Source organism: Callithrix jacchus, chromosome 11 (genome assembly GCF_049354715.1).
Source record: "Callithrix jacchus isolate 240 chromosome 11, calJac240_pri, whole genome shotgun sequence".
In the NCBI taxonomy this organism is placed as follows: domain Eukaryota; kingdom Metazoa; phylum Chordata; class Mammalia; order Primates; family Cebidae; genus Callithrix; species Callithrix jacchus.
The window spans coordinates 46,901,408-46,922,729 of record NC_133512.1 but is presented as its reverse complement, the minus strand read 5'-3'; the positions used below and the strand labels follow the sequence as shown (position 1 = coordinate 46,922,729).

General features: G+C 34.8%; 1 protein-coding gene across 1 annotated transcript in view; it reads right to left on the bottom strand.

Annotated features, from left to right (window-relative positions):
- THSD7A (thrombospondin type 1 domain containing 7A) overlaps positions 1–21,322 on the bottom strand; it is a 518,919-nt gene that overhangs the window by 301,121 nt on the left and 196,476 nt on the right. Inside the window, exon 2 of the mRNA XM_009002347.5 lies at positions 11,275–12,106. Within this exon, the coding sequence (XP_009000595.1) occupies positions 11,275–12,106 (832 nt within the window). The remainder of the gene's footprint in view (positions 1–11,274; positions 12,107–21,322) is intronic.

The window sequence follows — 21,322 nt, the reverse complement described above, 5'->3', positions numbered from 1 at the left end:
TATACTAAAAACCCTCAATAAACTCGGTATTGACGGAACGTATCTCAAAGTAATAAAAGCTATTTATGACAAACCAACAGCCAATATCATACTAAATGGGCAAAAACTGAAAGCATTCCCTTTGAAATCTGGCACTAGACAAGAATGCCCTCTTTCAGCACTCCTATTCAATATAGTACTGGAAGTTCTAGCCAGAGCAATCGGGCAAGAAAAAGAAATAAAGGGTATTCAAATAGGAAAGGTGGAAGCCAAATCGTCTCTATTTGCAGATGACATGATAGTATATCTAGAAGACCCCATCTTCTCAGCCCCAAAACTCCTGAAACTGATAAGCAACTTCAGCAAAGTCTCAGGATACAAAATCAATGTGCAAAAATCACAAGCATTCCTATACACCAATAACAGACTTAAAGAGAGCCAAATCAAAATGAACTGCCATTCACAATTGCTACAAAAAGAATAAAATACCTAGAAATACAACTTACAAGGAATGTAAGGGACCTCTTCAAGGAAAACTATAAACCACTGCTCAACGAAATAAGAGAGGACACAAACAGATGGAGAAACATTCCATGTTCATGGTTAGGAAGAATCAATATTGTGAAAATGGCTATACTGCCCAAAGTAATTTATAGAATCAATGCTATCCCCATCAAGCTACCATTGACTTTCTCACAGAACTAGAAAAAACCACCGTGAACTTCATATGGAACCAAAAGAGAGTCTGCATAGCCAAGTCAATTCTAAGCAAAAAGAACACAGTGGGAGGCATCACACTACCGGACTTCAAACTATACTACAAGGCTACAGTAATCAAAACAGCATGGTACTGCTACCAAAACAGAGATATAGGCCAATGGAACAGAACAGAGACATCAGAAGCAACACAACATATCTACAACCATCTGATCTTTGACAAACCTGACAAAAACAAGCAATGGGGAAAGGATTCCCTGTAATAAATGGTGTTGGGAAAACTGGCTAGCCATGTGCAGAAAGCAGAAACTGGACTCCTTCCTGACACCTTACATTAAAATTAACTCCAGATGGATTAAAGACTGAAACATAAGACCTGGCACCATAAAAATCTTAGAAGAAAATCTAGGCAAAGCCATTCAGGACATAGGAGTAGGCAAGGACTTCATGAACAAAACACCAAAAGCACTGGCAATAAAAGCCAAAATAGACAAATGGGACCTAATCAAACTCCACAGCTTCTGCATGGTGAAAGAAACAGTCACTAGAGTGAATCGGCAACCAACAGAATGGGAAAAATTTTTGCAGTCTACCCATCTGACTTTGTGGCTGATATCCACAATTTACAAAGAACTCAAACAGATTTACAGGAAAAAAACAAGCCTATTCAAAAATGGGCAAAGGATATGAACAGACACTTTACAAAAAAGACACACATGAGGCCAACAAACATATGAAAAAATGCTCATCATCACTGGTCATTAGTGACATGCAAATCAAAACTACATTGAGATACCATCTCACACCAGTTAGAATGGCATTAAAAAAATCTGGAGACAACAGATGCTGGAGAGGATGTGGAGAAATTGGAACACTTTTACACTGTTGGTGGGTTTGTAAATTAGTTCAACCATTGTGGAAGACAGTGTGGTGATTCCTTAAGGCCTTAGAAATAGAAATTCCATTTGACCCAGCAATCCCATTACTGGGTATATATCCAAATAACTATAAATCGTTCTACTATAAGGATACGTGCACACAAATGTTCATTGCAGCGCTGTTTACAATAGCAAAGATCTGGAGGCAACCCAAATGCCCATCGATGATAAACTGGACTGGGGAAATGTGGCACATATACACCATGGAATATTATGCAGCAAACAAAAATGATGAGTTAGTGTCCTTTGTAGGGACATGGATGAATCTGGAGAACATCATTCTCAGCAAACTGACGCAAGAACAGAAAATGAAATACCACATATTCTCATTCACAGGCAGGTGATGAAAAATGAGAACACATGGACACAGGGAAGGAAGTACTACACAGTGGGGTCTATTGGGGGGAATAGGGGAGGGACAGCGGTGCAGGGCCGGGGAGGGATAGCCTGGGGAGAAAGGCCAAATGTGGGTGAAGGGGAAGAAGGCAGCAATACACACTGCCATGTGTGTACCTATGCAACTGTCTCACATGTTTCGCACATGTACTCCAAAACCTGAAATGCAATAAAAAAAAGAAAAGAAAGGAAAAAAAGATAACCCACAGGACCAATATGAGAACAACAGAGAAAAAAATAACTAAATAAAAAATAAAATGTATACTACATACTTTTATCATAGCAAACATATATAACTTATAGATAAATAAATATACATATATTGGGGTGTGTTAAAAACCCTGTTACTAATAAATGAGGAAATATTTAGACCCATAGGATATAAAAGACCAAATATTTAAACTTGACCTCCAAGATATGTATAGGTTTCCAAGACCTTTGTAGGTATTCTCCATTCTCTTCTAGCCTAGTTCTTCCTAGGTTAGGCTGTAATCTAACCTCGAGAGGTAGAAACAACCTACAGAAACAGTATTTTTCCACCAGGAATCCTTACTGCTTCAAATCTCAGTGCCTTTGCTCTTTTTGTACCCATACTCCTTGGCTGTCTCCATCCTAGACCTGGCGCATGCTTTCTAATCCTTAACTCTAGCAGCATTTCCTCCAGGAGGCCATTCTTGATCCTTTAAACCTCCTTCCAGTAAGAATGTATTACCTCTGTTGTTATTTGCCTGCACTTTCACTTTCTCTCTAGATAAAAGATAGCACCTCTAACATTTTATTGTTCCTTTTGTGACATTATTTCCATAATAAAATATAGATCCTTGAGAGTATGATCTTAGTTTTGTCTTTTTGCCTGTATATTCTAGTGCCCAGAATGTCTTGATGCTTTTAGTTTTGTTGAATGAAGAAGTAAATAAGTTAATAAATGCATAGTAAATTAATTAGTTGATTAGTAAACTAACAATGACACAGGAGCAGTTCTCTGATAAATAACATGTCTATTATTTATCAGTGATAGCCAGCAGAAAACAGAGTGTAAACTCACATGGGTTAATTCAGAAGAGTTCCATAAAAGGATTATTAACAAAGTTGTAGGCATCGAGGATTTGTACAGCACCTTGGAGCTATCAACTATAGGAAGATTATTATGCTACAGCAGAAAAGGAATCAAGAGAAAGGGTTTTACTAGAATCTGAAATACACCTATTGCTGAGGAGAGGACTCCTGTACAGGGGCAGGAGCCTTAGCTAAGGGAATTCAGCCAGAAACAGACAGGAATAGTCTCTCTTCCCACCTTCTGATATACTGCTGCTTTCTCGCATCAGTAGAATCCAATGAGAAAGAAGGTTCAGAAGCCTATGAATGCACTGCTCAGAGATAGCCTCTGGACATACAAGCAAGATGGGGATGGGGTAATAGTGCACTCTATCTAAGGTCAAACATAACGTACTGCCTGATCAACTTGACATTTTGAGAAAACTGAAATGTTCTTTTTAGCCATCTACTGTCTACCAAAGAATATGGGCATATTGACTCTGTTTAGTTGGGTGTGGCCAACAGGCAGCCGAGGCAAGCTTGGGAGACACGATGATCAGTATCTGGCAGGCAACTCGACACTTTGGATATAACAGAAAGTTTGAAGATCTAAAAGCCTGCTATTTAGAAGTAGTAATTTTATAAATGGATTCTGAACAACGTAAAAGGAGTGTTACTTTAAATAGTGGGCAATTTTCTCCCTTCTCTTTGGTAAGGTTAGGATTAGATTTGCAACTTTACTGATTCACAAAGTCAGCTGTAGTGTGGGGATGGGCACTGAGGAACCACATAGCTCATCAACTGAGTGGTAACCTTGCAGTTACTCCCAAGACTGCTGAGAGCTGTGTTAGTCCATAGGCACTGCATAGAAATTCACCCCGATGTTTCAGTATGAAACATTTGTAGACCATGTTGAAAATTAACTCTCTGCCAACAAATATATATAGGATTTTATGTCTGCAATTTTAGTTACAGTTTTTCTTCAGGGTTCATTAGAATCACAAAAGTTGAAAGGCTTTCAGAGATTTATATTTAGGCTCCCTCCCTCTCTCCCTCCTCACTGCCTATCCCAGAACACGTATGGTTTAAAGATGAGAAAGCTGGGTCCCAGAAAGCGTAAATGACTTGTTCGATACTCTTAGCCATGAGTGCATAGGTTTACTGTTCTTATTTTTTATTTATTTCTCCTATTATCCATTACTTAAATTCCTTTCTTGTTGATTCAGCCAGCTCTGCAACTGTTATAAAGCAAGTGCTTTATATTCATGTTTGATATCACCATTCTGGAAAGGAATCCTAAAACAGAAGGTTGGAGTAATTAACAACTAGTGCCCTAAGGTAAAATAAGAACCAGGCATAAAGAGATAAGTCGTGTTGAGAATAAATACAATTTTCTGCTCAACAGTTTTAAATCTGAAGACGAGAGCTTAGAAAACAAAAATCAGAAAGCCACTTTAAGAAGTAGTAATCATTACTATCTGAAATGCTAAGGCTGAATTTATATAGTGACTTAAAATGAAAAATGAAACAGAAATGAGATGAAAATTCACCTTTAACAAAATAGAAGTCAAGTTATTTTTGAATGATAATTTTGGCCAGACCAGCTGGTTAGTATTTCTACAGGTTAGTATTTCTACAGGTTATTAGATTATGCACCCCTTCATGTTTTACTCAGTTATGTTTATCCTACGTATTTTTGCCTGAAGTATCCACTTTATGGAATTATCTAGAAGCTGGATAGTTCTACCTTCTTTTGGCTTAGCCAACAGAAATCTGTTTTAAATCCTAATTCTGTCTTATTCCCTCAGGAATTCACTGGGCTGGATTTCCCACACTTTTTGAAGTGCTTTTCCTGGAATTAGAATTACCATTAATTGTCCTTGTCAGACGAAACAAGGTGGGTTCTAATGGAAGATACTTGCAAAAGTAAGCATGACATCCATTAAATATTTCTAGTATTACTTAGAGCAAATTTCATCCTTGTTCTTTGTTCTTTGATATGCACATTTGGTTCTTTATTTGAGGAGAAGGTGAGCTGCATCAGGTAGAGCATTCTAGATGTGGGGATGCAATGGCAATTGCAAGCTGTGCTTGCTGTAGTCTGGAGATGGCTGCCTCCTCTCCCCACTCCTCCTCCACTCCGCCTTTGACAGCTTCCCTCAGCCAGACGTCCAGAAAATAATATTTCTCCAACAGCTTAATTTCTCTAACAGCTACACTGCTGTGATTCTAGGGTGGGGAACAGCTCTTAAGAGACCTTCCCCAGATTCCCTGTGCCTTTTCTTTCCCCCGACCAGATTGGATTATACAATAAAAAGAGCCATGAATAAGCTTCATGGATTGTGCCACGGGGTGCTTTAGAGGACTCTCTTTCATGCTTCAGGTACTAGCTTCCTCTGTCCTTGAGGCATATATTTGTCATATGGACACTTCCTTTTTTCCAGTTTTCCATTTTTCTTTTTTTTTTTAACTCTATATTGAGTATTTCCTTGATTAGGGTTACTGGTTGAGTTCAAGACAGGGGAGTAGAGTAAAATTGCCTTTATTTCCTCATGTTTAATTTCAAATGTGGAAATAACTGTATGATTTTCTCTACGTCAAAAGAAAAAAATTATAAGAAATTTAAATATGTTAATAGGTTTAATCTGCAGTTATAGAATTTGGCAACACTTTCGTCCACAAGTTAGAATGAATATTCCCATGAGCTCAGCAGAGGAGGTTGATTTTATAGATAGTAAATGGCTGAGGAAAGCAAAACAGAAAACAAAACATGGATTTGTCATTTCAAAGTTACCTTTCTTGTAAAGATTACAGCAGAAAAAAAAGTCCTTATCATGTCTTTAGGACTGGCCTATTATCTCTCTCTCTCTCCTGCTTTCTCAGAAGGTCAGATAAATAACTTACTTTCATCTTGGTGCCTGGAACTTTTGTGTAAGCAACACCATTTTGTTTTGGTCTGTTGGGCCTGGTGCAGGAAGATGAGGGTCAATCTAGACCAATGGCCTCCTATAAATTTTATTTAACACTCATAAGAGTTAGTACAGTAGGCTGAGACTTCTATCCTTAGAAAAAAGAAGACATATATGAGGCCAACAAACATATGAAAAAATGCTCATCATCACTGGTCATCAGAGAAATGCAAATCGAAACCACACTGAGATATCATCTCACGCCAGTTAGAATGGCGATCATTAAAAAATCTGGAGATGACAGATGCTGGAGAGGATGTGGAGAAATAGGAATACTGCTACACAGTTGGTGGGAGTGTAAATTAGTTCAACCATTGTGGAAGACAGTGTGGCAATTCCTCAAGGATCTAGAAATAGAAATTCCATTTGACCCAGCAATCCCATTACTGGGTATATATCCAAAGGTTTATAAATATTCTATCATAAAGACACATGCACACATATGTTCATTGCAGCCCTGTGTACAATAGCAAAGAACTGGAACTAACCCAAATTACCATAATAATAGACTAGACAAAGAAAATGTGGTACATAGACACCATGGAATACTACGCGGCCATAAAAAACAATGAGTTTGTGTCCTTTGTAGGGACTTGGATGAATCTAGAAACCATCGTTCTCAGCAGACAGACACAAGAACAGAAAGCCAAACACCATGTGTTCTCACTCATAGGTGGGTGTTGAACAACGAGAACACGTGGACTCGGAGAGGAGCATCACACACTGGGGGCAGCTGGCGGGGGTAGGGGAGAGACAGCGGGGGGTGGGGAGGGATAACATGGGGAGAAGTGCCAGATATAGTATGTGCCTAAAGTAAAATAAATAAATTTTAAAAAAAGGAAAAGAAAAAGAAAGTCCTGCTTGAAAGGTTTGTCCTTGGCTGGTATCTGGGAACTAATTGGTAAACAGTTCCTTACACAGATATAAATTTTTCTGTAAGTGATAAGAGTGGCTATGCCAAATCTGTTTGTATAAATATAATTTATTACAATACTTGTTACCATTATTACCATAGAGTGTAATGCACTTAATTACCTTGTGGAGTTAGCCTTTCCCCTCTCTTTATTTATAAGTATTTTCCTGGCCGGTCTTGTATGTCTATTTTTCCTTGTAAATTTTACAGTGACAATGTACAGACAGTTGGTATATTTACTAAATGTTCTAGACAAGCACAACTACATCTTTTTCTATTTTTCCAAGTCTAGTGTTAAGCACAGAAATTTTATAGTTAAGCTTATTTACAGATTTAAGTGTTCATTTTGCAAATGTGATACTTTAATCTTTTTCCCCATTATAATAATTTTTAAGCATCTAGGGAATATATTGATTTCTGGATATTATATATGTCTACATCAAGCTTATTGAATTTTTATGGTTTATAATTTCAATTGATTAGCTGGAATATTCCAGAATTATAATATCTGAGGGAAAAGGTCTTATTTTTGCCATCTCCTGTCCAATTTTCATTTCCTGCTCTTTGCAGGTACATTGACTCGTCGTACTTACTGATCAGTGTTAACTAATAGTGGAGATAATGTGCTGTCCTGTCTTATTTTTTACTTTAAAGAAAATGCTTCTAATGTTTCACATTTGAGCACTGTCTCGCTTTCAGTTTGATGCCTCTTTGCCTATCTCTCTCCATAAAAATTGATCCATATTAGTTCTCCCATCAGGTCATTATTTCAACTTCTCCTTGCAGAGTATTAGTCTTGTACAATTTCGATGTGTGAATCAAGGTCTTCTTTTAATTTCAGGAAAGTCTTAGCCTTGTATTTTGTTTTATTTTCTCTTTTAATTTTTCTGGTTCTATCTTCAGGAACATCAGTATTTCATATAGTAATTTCCTTTCTTTGCATATCCACCATCTTTTAAAAAATTACTTTATTTGATGTTCTCAAACTGTTCTCCATGTCGTTGACTCTTTTTGCCACCAAATATTTTTCCATCTTTATTGCTTCTAATGTGAATTGCATTTCTGTTCTTATTTTATAACTCTCCTCCATCTCTTTTTTGAGCTCTGACAGACTACTTTTAAACTCCTTGTGTTTTCTTATCTCTTTTTTGAATACTGAAATTCTTTCTGTTTTGCATCAGAAAACCATATTTCCCTTAACATCTTTGGTTTCCTGGAGAAACACTTGGGATACTTTTATACCAACTCTTGGTCATGGTAAGATTCTACCCAGCCTGGCTGGAAGTCAATGGTTTACAGGGATGCTTCCAGTATCCTAGTGTGTGTTTAATAATTTAGAATTCTCTTCCACTAGTTGTCAAAACTTTAACCCCTCAGTCTGTCAAGCTGATAGTCTTTCGTTAGCAACAATGGCATGGTGGGCTTCGTGTGTTATGCTATTTTGATTTTAAGCAGAACTCAGCTCTGCTTCAGCAGCCCTTTTCACTGACACAGACCATGTCATACTAAGGAAGTATCACTGGGTTGTCTCCACAGAAAGCTGAGGCTACTCTTGAAGATTCTGAGTGTTTATGAAAGCTGGTAACATATAATGCCATTCTAAGTTTCCTTCCTAAGTTATGTCTAATTTCACCACATTAGCCCAATTTCTGTATCAATTGTGGTTTGGGACTTTGCCTGTTTCCTGCTGTCATAAAAGAATAGAGTTTTGTGTTTTTCATTCTCACTGATTTTGGTCTTTTGGAAAGCGGAAAGCAGGGCACATCTACCATCGTTAACTTAAACATGTTAGCAGCAATTCTGCTAAAATAATCTTTGTCTGTGATCTGCTTCTCCAGATTCTTAGGTTTATTCAGTTAAACTTATGCAGTTATTACAATATAATTTTTAGCCATATTAAATTATTTGTATTCTCCTACATGATAAAATTGTTTCTGGATTGGACAGAAGCTAAAACATTTAAATTTGATTGCTGAGTTCTTGATCTGTGGCTCTGTGGTTTGGTGATGTCATTGATTCAATCTTCACTTTATTGGCCTCACTGATATCATGGGATAATATCTGAGCAGGACACAGGTCAAAATACCTGATTTTGTCTCTTCTTCACTAGGACTTTCTTGATCACACGTTATAATTCATATATAATAGGAATATTAACAATCAATTTATTTAACATAAAGTTTAACCTATACTGTAATAAGTCAGAACATATATGCAACTATCAATTTATTGAAAGTTATATATGGTATTTCTAATGGGACATAAATTCCTGCCAAATAACCTTCCATTTTTAAGTATGTTTAATTCAAATAACTGAATTCTCATTATGTATTATTCACTCAAATAACTCATAATCCCCACTCCCAGAGTGCTGGGATTATAGGCGTGAGCCTCTGCATCCAGCCCAGATATATCTTTCTTATAACATAATGTCACCCTTTTGTGATCCCTTTAGTAGTTAACTACCTTTTACAGTTAAGAATACTTTATATGACAGGTTGCTAGTCAAGAGAATTAGGCTCTATGCAATGGCACTACTATCCTAATTACACTTTTAATTGAGTAGTCAATGTTAAATTAAATGTCTACAGCATGCTAACTCAGTGACAGCAGGAGACAACTCAACTTGCCTTGGAGGTTCATTTGATTATTTGATGTGAGCCAAGTAACTAACAAACTGTAATATACTTTGGAAAAAGGGATAAGGAAATCACCAGAATAAGGATGGGCAGAAAAGAACTAAACAGGAATTGAGTTGAAAATATGCATGTTACTGAATCAGAGGTACACACACACACACACACACACACACACACACACAAACACACACACTCTCTCTTAAGGAGTTGTAGGAAACCTAGAGAATAAAGGCAGAACAAACAACCTTCATTCAAGGACCAGAACTAGAATGGAAAAAGAGCAAATTACTGTACAGCTGAAATAAAATGTAATCGTATCAATACAAAGAGGGGAGAGAGTAGCAAAAATTCTAAAAACAGTAAGGAGAAATCTATAATGGGAGAAAGTTATTGTCTTAGACCAATCAATTTTTGTTTATCTATTTAAACCATATCATTTTCCAAAACACTTGAAACCAGATTTCAAAATCATTTTCAAATACATAGCAAAATCAGTAGATAAGAATAGGTCAAAAAAAAAATAGGATGAGAAAAAAGATAAAGCTAAATAAAGCTAAAGCTATGTTAATAAACAACAGGCATGCCACACAATTCTATTTAGGTTCTTAACAGAAGTAAACATGCAAATGTTTTCTGTTACAAGATTTCCACGGCCATAAGAAAAGCAATCCAGCTGCTCACCAAAAGCAGAGAGGTTGAAACTTCAGGGAAATTTATCTTATATGTTTTCAATCAAGAGAAAAGACTGTGTGATAGAGTTGATGACACCTTCAATGCTATGCCTACAATCAATCTGATATACAATTCTTACTGATGTTTCTTTAAATTCTTTCAGTTCAATCCAAATCATAACTCATAAATATTTCTGAAAAAGCAATTATGCAAATATCCAGATAAGCCACTCCCAGATGGTCTGGTTTATCCAAGAGCAAAATTTAAAATAGCCAGAGAACATCATGTCTTTCAGATAATCCTCAATGAAAATTATTTTCACAACATTATAAATCACACATAAGATAGTTTTTCATAATATAGTCATTATGCACCCAGATAATTTGTCAATTAATTTATGTCTAGAAAATGAAGATAATTAGTTACACGTTTCCTGAATGAGGTTACTCATGACCCAATACCCTCTACTTACCTTATTTTTGGCTGGTTGCTGTTTTCTTTTCTGAAGGGAGTAATTCCATTATATACAATGTGCAAGAAAATTATTCTTAGATGTAGCTCCCTGGGTTGTTGTTTAGAGCAGATTTGTTTATAGGGTAATTCTGAAAATGCTGTTAACTTGGAGAGATTATAAGTATGCCTTTTTCTATTAACTGACTAAAATAAGTATCTGAATTTAAAATCCCAATACTCCAGCCTCTAAGCAAATTTTTTTTCTATTATAGGGAAACAGCACTGTCTACTTATAGAGAAGAAGCAGTATCTTTTCATGAAGAATTGCTCCTGCTCCGGACTTTGAAAGAAAAATCAAAATAACTTAAGTAGTACATGGCCCAAACGTGGACACATTAGAAACAATACCGAGAAACTCACACAAGCTCAGAAGCCTTACATTTAGGGGTAGCTCATCCTACGTTGCGCCTATATGTAATCTAGAAGTTATTAAATAGTACAGGATGTCAGAGGTACTCATGATCTTGACAGGCCTGTGTAGTTAACAGAAATTAAAACGTTACCTCAAATCAGCAGCTTTCCCCGTCTTGTTAATACACATAACCTCTCTGGTCTGATATCCAATCTGGATGTCCCAATATTTATTCTCTTGTCTGTTCTGTCTGTTTCTGTTTCTCTTTTTCTTAATAAGTTCGCGGGCTTCTGGGTCCCTTACTCCTTTGCTGCGGTCCTTTTCCCGTTCTTTATTCTTCCCGCGTCTTCTTGCTTGTCTTACTTGTCGGGAGTGGGGCATTGAGCAGGTGCTCCAGGGCCCCACATGCAGGCTGTACACGAGCTCTTCGGCCTTGCAGGGGCTGGACTGGCACACTTGGAACTCCGTCAAGTTTGGACAGCCAGAGCCTCCGAACTGTGGGGGCGCCACCACGTGACGTGTCCGGTGCTGGAGCCCGCTGCCGCAGGTCTTGGAACATTCGGACCAGGCCGAAAACTCAGACACAATGCAATCTTGCTGGCAAGGAATGAGGCAAGCCTGCTCCAGGAGAGGCTTGGGCTCAAAGTACTCACAGATGATATCCTCCGCAGGAATATCTTTGTCTTTCTGGATGCACACTATCTCCCGCACCTGAATACCTTCTTCCCCCTTAATGCACTCAAGAGGTTTCTCTAAGCTTTTTGAAATCACAGGCTGACACTGATTCCAGGGTCCCAGCCTCCAGTCGTACAATTCCTTGTGCCAGTCGCAAACTTTGAAACAATTCTGCTGGTTATTGGGTCTCTCGGCCTGCTTACAGTTAGTATGCAGCGTCGTCCATCCCTCCACATGAGCGCACCACACAGCCCTCGTTTGGATGCCTCCTGGACCACATTCATCTCCCATGCATCGGCCCCATGGACCTGCAAAAATTGCAACATAAAAATTAGCAGTGCTACTAGAAGAAAACTACGTTACTTCACATTCCAGAAAGACCTTTCAAGACCTAGTACATTAACTTCCCTGAGGTGTTATAAAGTAGGTCTCTGTACACGACTGTTGGAAAGTAATGATCTGCACTAAGAATTTCTGCAAAAGGGGAACTGTGTCACAGAGTCTATATAAGGTAACTGCTGGGACAATTTCTCTTTGGGTCCTTTTGGGATTACTAAAAGTTTGGTTTAGTTCATTTCCTTTATTTTAGGTAGTTAGAAATCCTTGCTGATAAAGGACATCAGAAATTAGTCACAGGGAAAACTCATTACTCCTGCCTCACAACCATCAAATCGATTTCAGTAACTGGCAAAGAAAATGGCCCCGGGTGAAGAACTTCTTGCAGGCATTTCTCTTCCTGGACAATTACCTATTTTGTGAAACTTGTTCTCTCCTACATCATTTTTTATCTTTGTAGACTATGACTGCAAGGGTCTAATACTTGTATATTACGTGTGCTGGTAGACTTTAAAGTGTTCACTTTCTGGTTACCAAAGCTAGGGAGCAAAAATCTTCATTTAGGTGTGTAAATGTCCCTTTAAATTTACCAAATTTATTTTTTCCTATTTCCCCAATGAAGTATAGAGCTGGGTAAGGGAATTTAAATTTAACTAAAATATTTTTGCAATTTTCTAATCATTGAGTGGTTACTTGGGGTCTTATTTATTTATTCATTTCTTAAACATGAAGTATTTGGTGTTATAGAGGTGTTTTATGGAATATTTATATCAGTGGCTTTAATATGAAATCTGTCTTTTTTCTGTGAAATCCTTCTTAGAATATATTTAAACCTTATATTTGCACATATTATTTTTTTCTAAGGTAGATGCTATGATTTTCAGTGCTTTAACAGATCCCAATTTATGAAATTGAGAATTGCATTATTTTGGAATCATAAAGAAACTTAAAAATCATATGATTACATGATTTTCAAAAAGTATTCCATGAATTTGAGAAATTCTTTCATGTGCCTTAGAGCCATTTTCTATCTGTTGTGTGGGAAGCTGAGGACCAACATGTGGGGTGAGCTCTAGTGCCCCTCACACCCTTACACTGGTGCCATCCTCCCTCATTGCTGCTTTTGTAAGAAAAACTATTTGTAGTATTCAGTTTTATTCACGTGGGGATTATGCATAAGATTATGTCTGCAAGAGGTTTCTACTGTGGAAAAGTGTAACCCACTAAAGTAGGTAGGGATTCATTCTCTGGATGAGAAAACAGAAAACAAGAAGGAAAAGTAATTTGCCAAGTTTAAATATTTAGTGAATAACAAAGCCATTCAGTATTTTAGATTACAGTTCCAACTTTTAGTCATGTAATTTATCTTGGACGTTAGAGCTGTAGCCTCTGTTAGCTTCTTCTGTACAAAACAACTGTTAATATACAAATAAAAAAATAAAGAATGTGCATATTATAGTTAATCTAAACATTTAATTTTGTTTAATATGAAAGACGTTTAAAATTTGTAGAGAATTTCCCTACAAATGTCATTATGGAGTTGTTAATAGAATAGTGACTTGCTGTAAATACTGTTCTAACTAATCATTATTGCATGAAAGTAAATATTAGATACTTCGCATACCCATATCATTCCTTTATGAAGTTTCTATATAAAGAATTATAAGGATGTAAAATAGTCATGCTTATAAGGGATGTAACATACTTAGAAGGGATATAAAATACTCAAGGATATTGGGGAACAGTCTTCTTGAAGTGTTAATACTGAAACTTTATGGGCTTAGAAAGCCAGTGGGTTTGTTGCATCTGTCAAAATGCAATCCACCTAATAATACTTTAATCTTATTTTTAATTTGTTGAAAAATATATGTTCACAAATCTGGTGATTCTTTCTTAAAGATTTTCTAAGTACTCAAAACTTAGGACACTTCTTAATAAGAGAAACTAGTAATATGTATAAAATTTTAGAATTAATTCCATGCATCCTTGGCATTTATTCCCCATCCTCACTGTGCTTGAACAAAACATTGGTCCTTATTTTCCACCTGAAGACAGCATATAAAAACATATGTATATCAGACTCTCAAATCAGGAGTAAACTATCTGCCATTATGTCTGAATTTGAAAATATAAGTATCTTGTACTAACTTAGACTCTAAATCCCAGATGTAATTTAGTTAAACTTCCTGATATATTATTGTTTTCTAATTTTTGAAATTAATTATGAAGTTAGATTGATTAATCAGATTGTGGTTATTAAGAAAAAAATTAGTCTTTTATCCTCAAAGTGTAAATAAATGAATTTTTATAATGGACTTACGAGTTGTCACTTAAAAAACATAATTGTACATTTTTGGGAAGGCTTCACTATTACTAATAGATGTGATTTACTAATTAATGTAAATTAATGTTTTATTACAGAAATCTGAGTATATTAAATGTGAACTAACCTCAAGTCTGTATGTAATTGCTGAGAAAAACAAACATATTGAAAATAACTTTTTTTCCCTAAAACGACTGTGAAACAGAACTACGCTACACTAGTCAACTCTTAAGTCTGAAAATTACCCTTGACAAGATAAGGACTGGTGAAGATATTAAACTTTTACAAACCAAAATTTAGCAAAAAAATATGGCTTACTTCTAAGTTCATTCTAAAATAAAAGTAGAAGATGGTTGCTTTGAAAATGATTCATAGTTTACTTACATCAAATTATGGAGAGCTCCCTTTTTACACACCTCCAGAGCACCATGTGTGTTTCTCACATGTTTAAGTGTTTAGTCACACTTTAAGGTAGTATAATTAGTAATGTTTATCAAATATTTAATATCTGTTTATCACATTAGACTGACTCTATATATGGCCCCTTGAGGACAGGCCGTTGTCTATCCTCTACAACAAATGTAGACAGAACACGTAGAACAAGTTTAATAATATTTTTGAATGAGTGAATAAAATCAGAAACCAAATCAAGAAAATAATTCCAATCAATTTATGATTCAACAGATGCCATCTGAACAATTAATTGTGGATAAAGATAAAATGTGCTTTTCCTTTAAGCCTTTCCAGTATCTCATTATCTAGAGATTTCTGATTTGTATCTAATTATTGAAAACACAAGCAGATACTAGTGACATAACTTTACAGATCTATATTTAAAATACAGATCTATATTACATTCAGAACCAGTGTAATCTTGAGAACCTCTAATTTTTCCATGTTACCCATTGTAGTAATACCTAAATGTATATAATGTTTTTCTGAAATTAGCATTGTCTTAGAGGCAGATTTCAGGTGATCATGGGTGTCAACTACAGTATTTCTTACTAGACTATTCTCTTGCCTTCAGAGCTAGTTAAAAGCACATATTTCTGCAATGATTTTCAGCTACATCTAAAAATATAATATTTTATTTCTACTCATGATGTATAAATGCCTTAAGAAATAAAACAGCTCATATAAAAGTTTAATACTGGCATCTTACTTATAACATCATGAATCAAATGTTCTCTTCCCACTTTATAAAAAATAAAAATGCACTCCCTAAAGGGGTCAGGGAGTATATTTTCATTCTTTTGTTTTGAGAAACTAAATTTTCTCAGCCAAGAACATTTGTAATCACCTAGTTCTCTATTGATTTTTCACAGTGCTGGTTCCACTACAGAGGCTGGTTAGTCAATGAAAATAATTTTTTATTAATTAATATAAAATTACCATTTGCTATATAGAAATATCGAAGAGTGTTATCACAAATTCAAATTCAGAATTCATCATAAAAGTAAGATAGCTCTTACTTAGATGTTCCTTACTGAATACTAGGAATATCACATGCATGTGTGTGTGTGTGTGTGTGTGTATCTTTTACATATGCTTAGTTAGCTAGTTATATTTGTAAAAGCTTTTCACTTCTGCTAATTTAATGGAATAACCAATTACATTCCATAGTTTGAACATGTCACTTAATTTCCATGGCTTACTTTTGGATAAATTGTCTCAATAATTTTGTTAAGAAAGGAGAGAAATTAGTTTACAGATCTTAATATCCAAGGCATTATATTTTTAATGTCAATGCCAGCAGGAATAAATGATTAAATTCAATAATACTATTATATATAGAAAAGGCACAATAATTGTTAAAGTTTGCTTAGATAACTCAGAAAAGCATATGTTATAAATATAAATATATTTAAATTCCCATTTTAATAGTATTATCACAGATTTTTATTAACGAGCTACTCACAGATAACACTGTGGAATTAATTTTATTCCAATTATATTTACACAGAACCAGCAGATAACATATCCTGAGAAAACTTCATGGAGATGTATAAAAATACCTACTGAGGCTAAAGGAAAACAATAAAATGCATGAAGGCACCAGCAAAAGCAGAGGAAATATAATCATGATTTAACCTAAAAAAAAAAAAAACCTCATCCACCTTGTAGGCTTTAACTGCTCTTATCTTTTCATTGCACCTTGGGTATCACATGTGTGTCCAATTAACCAACCTCTTGAAAGATCACGATCTTCCCCACAGTACACACAATGAAGGGCTGTCTACTTCTGCCCTCCAAGCAGTCTTGACACAAGTACACACTGAAAAGGGACCAAATTGAATAGAAATGGACCAATCTTAAACTTCTCTTGACTACTGAGAATTGTTAACCCAATTAGTTACCATGTTTCGAGGGGTGCAAATGAAAGCCCAATATGTAAACTCTATCAAGGAAAACATGAAATCCTCTACCAATTAAAATATGACAATGTGCAGCAAATGTCTCTGCATAAATGTTAAAATTCAGCTCTGCATCTTACATTACTAAGAGTGGGAGGTAGTGGTAGTAGAATATCTGGGGGAGTAGTGTTTGGTTTTTGAAAAGAACAGTAAGAATTATCATTGGTTCAAAACTTGCTTCTTTTATTGTTCTTGTTTGTGATCATTTAGAAGGAATTTGGAATCTAATTGAGCAAAATAAAGGATAGACAGCTTTCTATTTGAGGCTATGGATAACACCCCATGTGAATGGAAATGTATTCCTGCATATAGATTTGCTGGATGGTGTTTACTCAGTATCACAAAAAGCACTTCTACAATGTGGGTCAATAAATATGTGTAGAACACTTAGCTTGACAGATTTTATGTAAATCCAGAGGGAAACACTGGATGTCTTACATCACTAAAAGGAAATTAAAGCAACTGTTTTATATGCCCAAAACTTGTGTGTAATTGATAGACTCACAATACAAATATTTTCACTTGGAATCAATGTAAAATTATGCAAAATTGTGGTAAAAACTTTAAATGAATGCTATTTGGCTCAGTTTTTCTAAGGCTAGTGCTTTAAATATAATTCTGCACTAACTTCACCAAACTGTTGATAAAATAATGAATTTATTTTTAGTCCTGTTAAAGAGGATTTTATAACATGCCTATTCTCTTGATGTCATTCAAAACTGTCTCTTTATTTCAGTCTACAAAAGACGGTCTTCTAAATTTAAAATTACTATTTCCCCACCATATTCAACACTGACTTCTCTAAGACTGCTTTTTATATGTGAAGGGCATGAGAACAATAAAAGGTTGAGTCTATAAAAGGCCACATTATTGACAGGTGGCCAGCAACTGTTCCAAAGCGCCTTATAAAAGAGAAACACCATAAAAGGAGCATGAGAAATTATGCAAATGACTTTTTGTTCTTGTTTGCTATGAAACTCTCAAATGAGCCAGTTTCTTGTTTGACTAAATATGTTTGCATCCTTCAAATGAGATAGTGTGTTTTCCCCTCCTGGATTTGGTTACAGAACAGCATGTCCTACTTTACTAAGATCAAGGAGTACACAAACAGCTTAGTAATATACTAAATTCTGTCTCTTGAATGCTACGCATTCTATTTTAAAATTTGCAATTGAAAAAACTAAAACAAAATTTCTATTTGCTTTTACCCAACGAAATCACTGTAAAAAGATTAGAAATTACTGTTAAATAATAGGAAAGAAAAGTTCCTGATAAGTTCCATAAACCAAAGATAACTAATCTTAGTCATCATATTTTACTGTCATTCTTCTGAGCAATTAAAATATAAATTTATTTAAAAATAAATGTAGAATTGTGCTATCAATTAGCTGTTTTATGATTTGCCATTTAACTCACTATATGCTACACAAATAATACAATTTCAATAGATACACCACACACACACACAGATTGAACCTTCTAGACAGATATATAATCTCCTTTGCTCTTCATATTTTCACATTTCGATCTATATTATGTTTGTATAGTTCTTTGTTTTATCAATTTACCATGTGTTTTTCTAACTGATGTTCTATCAGTGGACATGTAGGTCTTTCCTGATTATTTCCAATATTGTAAAGAATGCTATAATTAAACTCCATTGTTCTACCTCAGTCAGATAATTTGGTGAAAGGCTTTTGCACACTCTCCAGCTTTTGATACATGTAGTATTGCAAAAATACCCACCAAAATATGCCAGGTTGCCCTTCCAACGCAATTCCTGAGGACATTTCTCTAATATTTGCAAATTGCTGTTCCTCCAAGTGTGAGCTTCTATTGGGGAAATCCTATGAGCTTATTTTCTTGGAGATTCCATTATTTGACTAAAAAAATAGTCTTAATTTGTTTACCTTAATTCTTTTGTATATTATGGTTTCCAGAAAGATGTCAAAGCTTCTGAAGAATTCATAATATCCTTCCATGTTTTTCAGCATCAAAACATCTTTTTGCCTATTTTGTATTCATTTGGTCATTTTAAATGATTTTTTGCCATAGATAGAAGCAAACATGTGGCCTTAAATGTTTGTCTTAAAGTAGTCCCATAGACTGGTGATCTGAATGCCTAGCATACTGTCCCCTTCAAAATTATACTAATTGAATTGATTTAATTATACATATGTGCTCTGCCTCGTAGAACCCTTTGTATGGATTTGTGAATATACAAAAATACATTTTGAATATTTTTTATCTAAATTAGATTTAAATTTCTTTTGGAGGAAAAACAAGAGGAGAGCTTGTAGCTTCTTTGACTTGAGCTTTAATTTAATTTTAATTTAAAACATAACTCTCAAATGACAAATCAGTTTGGTGAATAAGGAGAGATCACTGTGGCTGTCAAGCTGAGCTTTCATCTTCAAAAATTAATTAAACTTTAATAAGAAATTACATAAGAATGTCAAATTACATGTACAAAATTAGAACAGACTGTTTAAATCTGATAAGAAAATGAGTGAGGACTCAGTGACTCGGGTAGCTGATTTTACAATGCTAAACACAAGAATCTATTTTTAGGATCTATTATGTTAAATATTCCTTTGAAATTACTTAACCTCTTTGCATTCTAGTTTCCTCATTTTAGGAATGAAATATGAACCATGTCATTAGCTCCCATCATTTCCTAACTCTACCTGAACCATAAGCTAAGTACCAATATTATGAGAAATGTTTGTGATACAGTTGTGAAGTGCCTTTCTGTCACACAAAAAGATTCACATTTTCAAGTGACAGTATATTAAAGTCTGCTTGTATCAGTGACAATTTCCTTAGGTTACACTCCATTAAAGTGAAAACCTGAGTCAAAGCATTTGACAATTTTAAGGTTTTAAAATACCTGTTGCCCAATTGAGTTTTCAAAGAACCTTGTAGAAATCTATATTCTATCACTACACTCTTCTCAGCTCTGGTTTTTATAATATTTTCTTTTGTTAATTTGATGAATATGCCCAAATCCACCATTGTTTTAGTTAAATCTTCATTATATATGACTTTTAACATAATAATTTCTTCTCCTATAAATATTTGTTTAATTGGTTTCTATATTTCCAGCATTCTCATGGATGTTTTATTCTCAATATATTTATTTGAACTGTTAACATTTTCTCTGACCATTAAAGTGTATTTCCTGTCAGTGTTTTGTGTTATTTTGTGTATAATACTTTCTGTTTTTCAGATACAGACCCTCACTAACACAATAGTATATTACTTTCATTGATTTTTAAGACTAAAACATATTTTTAAATACAGAGATTTATAAATACACACATACATTAAAAGTTTAATCTTCTTTATAGATTTATTTTATTAAATATGTTAAATCCATCAGAAGGTTATTTCAAGTTTGTTAGAAGGCAAACTTCTGACTATTTTGTTTTCTACAGTTAGGCAATTTTATCAGGAATGCAGATGCCTATGGTTTACAGGTACTTTTCAAACAGTCTCAAAACATCTCAATAAGAGGTGTATTAAATACCACATCCCTAGATTACATTGCTATATTTTATTTTTTGCTATATTTTATTTCTTATTTATATAGAAGTGTATTTTCACATATTTTATCTGATTTCATCTTTGCATCAAGTAGTAGATATGAAAAACAAACAAGATCAATTTTGTTATTCTGTCCAGTCTGTAAATCTGTCCAATCTCTGTAAATCTGAAGAAAATATAAAACCATCACATCCTCAAATAGTTCTGTGGTTTCATTGGATGCATTTAAACACCCTGCAAAAAGTAGTTAATATAAACCATACTTGAGCAATCCAGTTAGAGAGTTTATGGTGCTATAAGGAAAAGTTCCCGACTTTTGAATAAAGTCTCATGCAAATAAGGAGATGCAAAAACATTTTCTTAGAGATAATTCTTCTTTAAGTTAGCAGATTGCTAAGTCAAGGTTTTCCTTTCAAGCTCATAAACTCAGAAAAATTTGAGATCGTTATAGTCTTGATTTCAAAATAACAAAATGTGATACTAACAGCCTTAATGCATATGAAAATTTTTAAAAGACCTGTTTGAACAGTTACACTGTCAATCTACAAAACAACACAAACTTCCTCCTTACCCCACTTTCCAAATAATTACAACAACCAAAAAGCATAAAGCAAACTTGAGAGTTATAGAATATTTCAGCATATATGTGATTGGCAGCAGATCATTTATGAAGTAAGGATAGAAAGGGTTGATCATAATAAACATATCTCAGTGGACATGACAAGTCTTCACAGGCTGCTTTAGAGAATGATTGAAGGTAGCAACTAGCAAATCTAGTAAATGCCTATGTTTGTGAATGTTTAAAATAGGTTGTCTTAAAATTGGTGTCAAAGCGTAGCACTAAGAACCGCATAACATTTCCCTCAAAAATAGAAAATGCACAAAACTTTCTACCCATATCAAAC